This window comes from Callorhinus ursinus, unplaced genomic scaffold, assembly GCF_003265705.2.
Source record: "Callorhinus ursinus isolate GAN/ISIS: 27379988/994484 unplaced genomic scaffold, GSC_fseal_2.0 scaffold1, whole genome shotgun sequence".
Taxonomy (NCBI): domain Eukaryota; kingdom Metazoa; phylum Chordata; class Mammalia; order Carnivora; family Otariidae; genus Callorhinus; species Callorhinus ursinus.
The window spans coordinates 46,469,884-46,480,218 of record NW_027397063.1 but is presented as its reverse complement, the minus strand read 5'-3'; the positions used below and the strand labels follow the sequence as shown (position 1 = coordinate 46,480,218).

The 10,335-nt window shown below is 34.7% G+C and overlaps 1 protein-coding gene across 2 annotated transcripts in view; it reads right to left on the bottom strand.

Moving 5' to 3' along the window:
• TRAT1 (T cell receptor associated transmembrane adaptor 1) overlaps positions 1-9,946 on the bottom strand; it is a 32,016-nt gene extending 22,070 nt beyond the window's left edge. For both annotated transcript variants that reach the window (XM_025873930.1, XM_025873932.1), the window contains exon 1: positions 9,727-9,946. In XM_025873930.1, coding sequence (XP_025729715.1) covers positions 9,727-9,733 — 7 coding nt within the window. In that variant the 5' untranslated portion in view covers positions 9,734-9,946. The remainder of the gene's footprint in view (positions 1-9,726) is intronic.
• Between the last annotated feature and the right edge of the window lie 389 nt (positions 9,947-10,335).

Genomic DNA, 10,335 nt, shown 5'->3' with positions numbered 1-10,335 from the left:
CTTCCTTCCTTCCTTCCTTCCTTCCTTCCTTCCTTCCTTCCTTCCTTCCTTCCTTTCTTCCTTCCTTCCTTTCTTCCTTCCTTCCTTTCCTGGCATCATTTATTTTCAGGTGAACATAGGCATATAGATAATTAAATATATAAAATCTATATGCATTTGTGATATAGATGTACATCTACATATATTACATATTGCTTATTTATATATACTTTGCTTTTGTTTGAACTAGTCTGTGGCTCTTTAAACACCAATAAATCTGTCTACTAATGTCTGCTACCTCCTCTTTAATTTCATACCATGTTATTTAGATGTTATTTAGATGTTACCATAAACTCCACAGAGAATAAGACCATTTCTGCCTTCTGCGCTGCAGTGCCAGACATAATGCATATGATTTATAAAGATTTTTAAAGAATTAGTTAATAAATAGGAAAAATTAACTGATAATCGTAGTGAAATGTGTGGTTTTATTTTCTTTAAGGGAATTTTTATGTTTCATAAAGTATAAGAAAATTGAGAAGACTTGAATAGTCTTTGGTTAAAAACACTAAGTTTTAGAAGGGCCTTATTTATTCATCATGAACATAATCCCATAAATATTTATGAGAATTCTACAACATAGTAATCATTAACTACTTAAAATATACCAGAAATTCTAGGTATTGCATGGTACTGCCTATATTCTTTGAATTATTTCTTTGATTTTTATTGTTTATGAAAAAAACAGAAGTTTTTTTATACTGCTGAGTATACATTTTAAAAATCCTAGCAATATCAAAAATCCTAGTAAATCCTAGAACAACATTTAAGATTCTCTATTAGAGCATAAATGGGTCACTAATATTATACTAATAAGCCTTTAAAAAAAAACTTACCACTAATATTATATTAATAAGCCTTTTTAAAAAAAACTTACCAGTGTGTCTAGGGGATTTTTACCATGTTATTATGTTATTTTTAGTGGCTGCATAGAATTACATAGTATTGTGGTATATGGATATGTGGTAAATGTGTGTATGTGGTGAATAGGTATAATTCATCTACCCATTTCTCTAAGATGGACATTCTGATTTTTTAAAATGTTTTCTCTTACAAAAAATAATGCAGTGAAATTCATTATACCATGCTCCAATCATTCTCTGTATGTATGTATTATGTCTCTGTATATTTGCCCCTTTGCCTGAAATGCCTTCCCCCTTAGCCATTTGACGAATTCCTAGTCATCCTTCAAGACTACATTTTCTTTGAAGAATTCACTCTTTGCTGCTTGTCCCCCACCAAGTGATATCTTTTATATCTCTCTACATTTCAACAAATATTGAGGTAATATTTGTTGAGGTAATCATTTATGCATAACGTCTCTCACCACTTGACTATGAACTTCTCGAAGGACAAAAAGAAGGTCATATTCATCTTGGTCTTCATTCCTCAATTTCCTCATTGTACCTATTTTTGTGGGGATTGAGATTCATAGAAGAGTGTTCCTCACTAATAAGATGCTCAATAAATATTAGCTATTATTCTTTTTAAAAATTTTTTTATTTGAGCACGGTTGACACACAATGTTACATTAGTTTCAGATGTACATTTCTATATATTATGCTATGGTCACCACAAGTATAGCTACCTTCTGTCCTCATACACTATAACAATACAATTGACTGTATTTTCTATACTGTACCTTTTATTCCCATGACTTACTCAATATATGACTGGAAATTATTATTATTATTATTCTCATCTTACAACTAGTAAGACTCCTATTTTTATTTCTTCAAGCTATTCAGCACAAAGAAGGTTTTCACTAAATATGTGTCAAGTGACTAAATAGAAGACAAGTGGAGTAAAGATGGGTAATGTAATGACTAGGGCCAACAGAAAAGTTCTGACCAAGTCTGAGGTCTAAACACACCCACAACCTTGGAAAGACAAGTTGAAGATTCTGTTACATTTTTCTCTAGTATTATTGAGAAAGGACCTACCTTCCAGCAGCTAGGGAAGAGATCCTTGTGAGAAGGAGAGTAGCACATTAGGCCACTGTAGTCTTGGTGTAAGTGCTCATCGACAATTCCTAATTCTCTCTGTCCTGAGTCTATATTTACCCAACAACCTACAGATTATTGTATTTTTCCCCCCCAGGAAACTTGATACAGGAAGTTGGTGCTGACAGCCAGTCATCTGATTAAATTTATGGGATGTCCACCACTATAAATATAAAATTTTATTTTCTTGTTTAAAACTCAGTCTTTGGGGAGTTTGGTTAGGGTCAGTGAAATCTCTGGGAAGAGGAATTTAGAAAATACCACTAGCTGAGGTAAGCTGTATGAGCCAGATGCAACCCTAGGAAATCTATGCCTGAGTAAAACTAGGATGTTAATGACAGAAGAGTCAGGGTGAGGAGAAATAATCTCCTTACAGAATGCACAATAACTTTCAAAGGGATGAAGTGGGATGTGCTGTCACTCTCTTCAACTTTTACTTTAAAGACCAATGTCTTTATTTTTACTCATTAAATACACCCTCTTCTACTATGAGAAGAGAAAAATAAGGGTTTTCCTATAGGTTGATAACATGGTTATCATAAACTGAGTGGCCTTATGAAATAGTTGTTCTGTCTGGTTATTGTTAGAGAAAGAATGAACAAAGTATAACTACTTAAAATTCAAATTATTGTTTTAGGCAAATATCCATTATTTTTTTCAGCCTAGTAATTATATATACCATAATATAGTATAATATAGTATACCTTACCTAAGAACACATATCAAAGCTAATTTTTTATAGAGTTGGCCAGAAAGTTGCTTTGTTTTCAATGAAGCATTTGATAGATGTATAAATGATTTACCTTTGGCCAAATTGGGTGACTTGTAATCTTACGTTAGAAGTAGTTGAATCTAATTTTTCCAAAGAAGACATCCAGATGGCTAACAGAAACATGAAGAGATTTTCAACATCACTCATCATCAGAAAATACAAATCAAAACCACAATGAGATACCACCTCACACCTGTCAGAACAGCTAAAATTAACAACACAGGAAACAAGAGATGTTGGCAAGGATGTGGAAAAAAGGGAACCATTGTACACTCTTGGTGGGAATGCAAATTGGTTTAGTCACTCTGGAAAATAATATGGAGGTTCCTCAAAAATTTAAAAATAGAGCTACCCTATGATCCAGCAATTGTACTACGAGGTATTTACCCAGAGGATACAAAAATACTAATTCGAAGGGTATATGTACTCCAATGTTTATAGCAGCAGCATCAACAATAGCCAAATTATGGAAAGAGCCCAAATGTCCGTCAACTGATGAATGGATAAAGAAGAGGTGATACACATGCACACACACACACACACACACACACACACACACACACACACACACTGGAATATTTCTCAGCCATCAAAAAGAATGAAATCTTGCCATTTGCAACCACATGATTGGAGCTAGAGAGTATTTTGCTAAGTGAACTAAGTCAGTCAGAGAAAGACAAATACCATATGTTTTCACCCATATGTGGAATTTAAGAACATAGGGGGATAAAAGAGAGAGGCAAGCTATAGAGAATAAACTGAGGGTTGCTGGCAGGGAGGTGGGCAGGGGATGGGCTAAATGGGTGATGGGCATTAAGGAGGGCACTTGTGCTGAGCACTGGGTGTTGTATATAAGTGAGGAATCACTAAATTCTACTCCTGAAACTAACATTACACTGTACATTAACTAACTGGAATTTAAATAAAAACTTGGAAAAAAAAAAGAAAAAAGAACGTTTTACTTTAGAAAATTTGTCATTGAAAAAAAATAATAGGTCAGAATTATTGCATCAAATCCTATGGCATATACCCTGAGACCTTGATCATTCACTCATGCACATGCTGAAAGGATGCAAAACTGATTTGGGAAGGAAATTTTCACCCTGCCTATAGGTTCTCCCTGGATCGACCTCTGAATGGATGTAGAATGGGCTTCGATGGCTTTCTATTCTGAGACATATCCCAGTTATGTTCCTAAAATTGTTTAAGAGAATATAAAGCTGTTTCCATTTCAGCTGACAATCTGCCTTAAAATGACAACAGAATACTGAACTTCAGGTTACAGTCAGGAAATAAAAATTAAAACACTTTGTCGCTCTTTTTGTTTTCCATTTTGTACACTTTCTGCCTATGTTATCTTGTTTTAAGGAAAAGAACCAGATGGATGAAACTTGCTATTTGAATTCATTAATTAAAAGGAGTCTACGGACTAGAAGATATTGTTTAATATATCACTTGGCATCTCTGGTAGAAGAAGCTGGGAATCTTCTCAAGAACAGGCACATTTTCACTCTTACGGTTCATGATGCCATCTGTCTGCATTTATGTATTATCTGATACACAATCTACCTTAAGCAAATCTCTGGGATTATATGATACTCATTTTTGTGACCTAATCATATCCCTTGCTCCTTATTTTCCTTTGTCTTGATCTATTCGGTTATCCTTTATACTGACCATATGCTTCTATGTACTTCAAATACCTCTCTTTCTGGGGGAAGGGTAAGAAAGCAAATAAATAAATAAAAAAGAATAATAGATCTCTAGAACTTATCCTAGAGAGAACTAATGATTTACTTCATACTTAGTGTTTTTTTTTTTTTCCTTCCCAGCTCTCATAGCATCTAGTATTTAGTATATATTCAATACATAGTTGTGGTTTGGGTAAATAAAATAGAGCACTGTATAAAAAGGCATACTTCAAGGCAAAAACCCCTCATCTTATTTTTATAATTACACTGATTCTAGCTATAAAATATTCTATCATTTGCACAAAATTATATTTCAATTAGAAGTTTCCCTTTCTCCTTTTTAATTAAAAGGAACACTGAAAAACTTGTATCAGTCCATTAATTGGGACAAGAAGATAATTTGCTCTCAACTACAAAGAAACAACCAAATCAATGTTATGAGCCTACATTTTACATAAAGGCCTTAAGGAAAGTCCTAGTAATTTTCATGAAATATGTTAGCAATAGTAAGGCAAGAACTTAGACCACACTGTACATTCTTCTAGGACTCGGTTTTGTCATTTACTGTAACAATAAATTTGTTTCACATAATCAACTGGAGGCCTTTGAAAACACAGGCCAAATTCTAAAGTGTGGGGTTGGTTTAGCATGGTCTCTTGTTTCCTCTGATTTCGAGAGTCTTCAATTCCTATCTAACCTTCTTCTGTTTTCCAAGGTTTTTTCCTTGTGTAATGTGATATGAGTTTTAAACAGGAAGATTTTCTTTTAGAAACTTTGTATTTCATGACATTCTTGATAGCTTCCATAAGTTTTTAAAGATTTTATTTTTAATAATCTCTACACCCAACATGGGGTTCAAAGTCACAACCCTGAGATCGAGTCACATGCTACACCAACTGAGCCACCCAGGCGTCCCGGCGTTCATAATTTTTTGATTGCCAACAATAAATGCCCCAATTTTGAAAAACAAAAAAACTTACACAGATGAGAAAAACAAAAAAATACAGATTTAGCTATTGAGTAGCTAAATGTTTGAGATTTTCAATTTGAATGACAGATCTATGTAAGTGTTCACATGCACACACACATACTTTCACACCTCTCTTCACCCAGTTATTTCCCATATCCAGTATGAATCGCTCCAGACCCATGTGGGTATCTATTCAGCATAGATAATGCTTCTTATACTATTAGATGCACAAAGTGCTCAAAAGTTCTTGCCCAACAAATGCAATCTTTAGTATCATTATTTCATAATTGTAATTACTTTCATTTAAAAAGCTTTTATCAAGTTAAAAGGAACTCCCACCCAATTTGAATTTGGCTCTTCACACTGTTAAAAAGCCAAAGGCCTCAAGAAGTTATTAATGAGGCAATGACAGCTAGAAAAACCATGATTTAAGTTTCTATCTAGCTTTCTACTGCCAGGGGCTAATCATGGTAGCTTTAACTATGAGACCTCGAACTCCTTTAATGCCAAAAGTACTTGGCAGGCACTGTATCTGGAATTCACATTTGCATGTGCTCTGGAGGGAAACCCAGCTAAGCAAATGTATCATTTTTCTGCTGGCAGGTTTGATTCGTACAGAAGCCTTCACTTAAGTAACAATAGAAAAACAATACTTATAATGCCTTAATTGTGTTTCCTTCAGGGAGTCTGTAACTGAGACAATTGTATGAGTTTATAGTATATAGGATATGGATTTTCATGGTGGTTTCTCTTCGTTGGCTTGCAAATTCTGTCGGAGCAATGACTATCTCCCTGTTGCATTCCATGAATATGTATATCTACTTTAGGCACCCCAGAAAGTTCAAAGAAAAAGTTCTGATATAACAATCCCCATGGATCTTATGCATAAAAAGAGTTTTTCTAACTGTGATGACAGTTTGGTGTGGAACTAGGCACAGTCTTGATGACTCTTTGTAGCATGTTGTCAGTATCCACACAGCCCCCCCTCCCACCACTGTCCATCCCTATCATCCCATCAGTAAAAGACATTAGAGTCATTGATAGAAACACTGGAAGGGATTCTCAAGTCGACTCCCAGGCTCTCGAGTAAATAAGATATTGTTTTTAATGCAAAATTTTATACCTGTCAACCTTAAGTAAGGGTATGTTATGAACGGAGGGTTATTTGAGAAATGGATGGTGTATGTTGGGGAAGGATGGAGATGGGGAGAGGGACAATAGCAACACGGGGCATTGGAATATCTGCTTCAAAGTGCAGAGGAAGATTGAGTGTAGGCACTTCCTAGTTGTATGGCTTTTTGCATCTCACCGAACCTCACTAAGTCGGTTGTAAAGCTGGAGTTCAGATCCCCATCTGGGTGACATAGTACATCATAGTTGCTCTTAACCAACATTTAACTGAATTTGTTAAAGGGAACATACATGTGGAGGGAGGTGGGGGTAGATTTTAAGACAGCATTTTATAATTCCCCCAGTACTGGACTACTTGTCACTTTTATAATTAAACTTTAATTGGGATTGGTCAACTTGAGAAATCCTTTTGGGATTGGAGTGCTGCCCAAATCCCTGCCATTGATGAGTCTTTCTTTATCTGTATTTACTACTCCATTTTATACATGTACTTATTGTTTTCCATTGGAGAAGCACCTTGGCGAGATCCTCTGAAGATGTCACGGGTGTGTGGGAAATCTTCATCCAACAAAATTTTAACTACTATATTTCTTTATTGTTTTAAGAAGGCCTGTCAATCTTTTTCTGTCCTCTTTCTAGTTCTGTAATACTGAGAGAATTAAATGAAATTCAAAACGCCTGGAAATGTAACCAATAATGATGTTGACAATCTTTCCCGGACTGACTTTCCTTAAAATCACTGCATACATTACCTAAATTAAATGATGAAACCCATTGTCTTTGACCCATCTCTAATTTAAAGAACACGTAAGTTTAAAAGGTGATTCATAAATTAGTCCTACCTCATCTCTAAAGGAAAGACTCATTGTTCTCGGAAAGGCGATTGAGGCTCAAGGGAAGAGAAAACTGAGTAAAGACAATGAAAATCCTTTTTTTGAAAAACAGCAACGTGTAATTGTAACGAAGTTGCGGATCACTCTGTGAACTAAATGAACGGTAGCCCACAGGAGTTGTTCTCACCAGTTCCTTCTGCTAATATTGATTTTATGTGCATGTAGAAACATGGTAGGAATTATGATATTGGCCCATTTATTGATGCAGTGAGTGCAAGGCATTTAGGCAGGAGAAACCCAAGGAGATTTGGTTTCTTATGTTCCTTTACGTAACTAGGAATAATTTCACTTTTTCACACTAATTTTCTTTTTAACTTCACTTTATCTAAATGTAAAAAATACTATTGTCTGACTCTTCTCTCACATTAAGTTTTTTTCCCCTCCTTTTAAGATCTATGAGTCTTTAACAGCAAAAAACTTGATATTTTTATCTCTTCTGTGACATTGTCGAAGGTCTCAACTGTCAATGGAGGAACTCCTGTGTTACCTCTAAAGGGAACATCTAAACTACAAAATGGTATGGAAGAAATTTTATCATATCCCTCATAAAATTAGAATTAATGAATCTTGGAAATAGTTGAATGTCATATTCACTGCCTTTGGCCTTCCCAACCTTCCTGAATTCCCCAACACCATCAGCTCATGGCAACTATTCATCATACTGCCATGTCTATTTTTTGCAGGGCACTAGCGAAACTGGAACAGTTGTTTTTGCTAATCTATGAACCTGGAAAAAATAAAGGTAGGTGTGCAAATCGTATGTCAGGCTTATGCTCCCTGTGTGATTAATCCAATCAATTGATTTTAAAATTCAGCAAACAAAATACTGGGAAGCAAACTCACAGAAATCATATATAATATCTTTACCCTATCAATGGCTCCCCTACAATTTGATATTGAAAGTACTACAAGCACAATAATTAAGCAAAAGATATATTCAGGCAAACTGTATGATGATAAACAGCTTAAAAACACATGTAAAAATGTTCAGCTTCATTATAATCAAAGTAATGCATTATCAACAACGGGTTAGCATATTGTACTTTTATTAGTAAAGATTTTTTTAGGTGATACCGGCCTGGTCAGGAGAAACACGCTAGGATGAGAGTGGATTTGGCATCACTCTTGGAAAAGCAACTTGATAATAATGAGACTTACAGTGTTCATTACCTCTTACTCAGTAATGCCAATTCTAGAAATTTTTCCTAAGAAAATAACCCTTTAGGAAAAGTATAGAGTTGTTCATCTTTCTGTCATTTGACATGTAATATAACTGGATACAACGTAAATGTCCAACAATAAAGAAATAGCTAAGGAAACTATAATTAACCCAATGGATGTCATTGTCTACATTCATCTAAAATGATTAGGCAGAAATTATCATAAAAAGGGAAATACTTGTTTTCTAATGTTAGCAAAAAATCTGGATATCTGATTTTATGTTCATTATTTTTTCAGGTATGCAAAACAAACCATATAGAATGCATTGAAATAAAAGTAGGAAGGAAATACAACACAATATCTTGCGTTTTTTTTTTTTTAAGGTGATGGGAACTATGTAATTTTTTTCTTTTTTATATATATTTCAGTCCTCCTACTTTGTAGAACATGTGTCTTTTACAACAAAAAGATGTTTATTAAAGACATAAAAAGTACATAAAACATTAAAACGGTATGAACCATCAACGTGGAACAGACACTCGGCTAACTGATGGGGATTCAAGCCTTGCAATCCATGCCACGGAGATCAGATTTTCACTGGCCTTTGCAGAATGTCATCTCTCTGATATCGACAATTGTATTAATTTCTGGGAAGATAATACATTTCCTAAACTCAAAGGAATTAGAATGTGGTTACTACTAACCTGCTTTATAACTGTATCACTAGACTAAAGAGGAATACGCAGGATCACCAAAAGTTTCTTTAAAAATAACAGATACTGTAAATGACATAATTATCAGCAAACACTTATTGAATGGCTACAACTAGCTTTATCTTATGAAATTTCCCTTTCTTTTCTTTTAAGAGAAAATAATCAACTTATATTCATCAAAATATTTCCAAGTATGTTCTAAATTATACTAAAGGTTATCTCACATTTTAAAAATAATGTGTAAACTAATTTACTTCCCAAATCTTAAGTGTTTTTTTGGTTGGAGACGTGGAAATTATTTAGTGAATTTTTAGGCATAGGAATAGAAGAAAAGAATTAAAAATGCCACTTACCTGACATGCTTCCCTTGTCAGAGAAATCCTTATGTAGCCATGAGGCAAATGTGTGGATTAAAAATGCCCCCACAAACTTTTTTTCCAAGTTGTTCTGGTATTTTAGAAGCAGTGTGCTAGTAAAGTGTGTCTTTAACTGTACCTCAGTTTTCTCTCTTCTGTGTCTCAAAATCTTTTGTGTGTACTTTGTTCAGTTACAAACAGGAAATGTGGTGATGGAGGCTTCTAGAGGTTTGATCTGAAACTAGTACGCTCTTAAATTTTTGTGTTACGTGAGAAGAAAAATCCCACGAGCCTCTGTATTCTGGTATTTGGATTTTTATCGATATCTTATTTTAAGTTAAAAATGACAACAAAAGCAAAGTATGAATTAGGCCGGGAGGGATCTCCCATCCCTCTGGAGAGAATCCAGGGATCGCCTCACAAGTGAGTTCACCTGGAAACAAACTAAAATATATCAAACTGAGGAGGAAACAGTGAGAAGCCCCCAGATCTGCTCAGCTGTTGGTTGTGTTTTCTTTGAGGCACAATGAAGGAAAGGAGACTGATGCTTTTTGAACATTGCTATGTTATCAGTCTGCCTTCTTTACCTGGTCCCACTGGGAGACT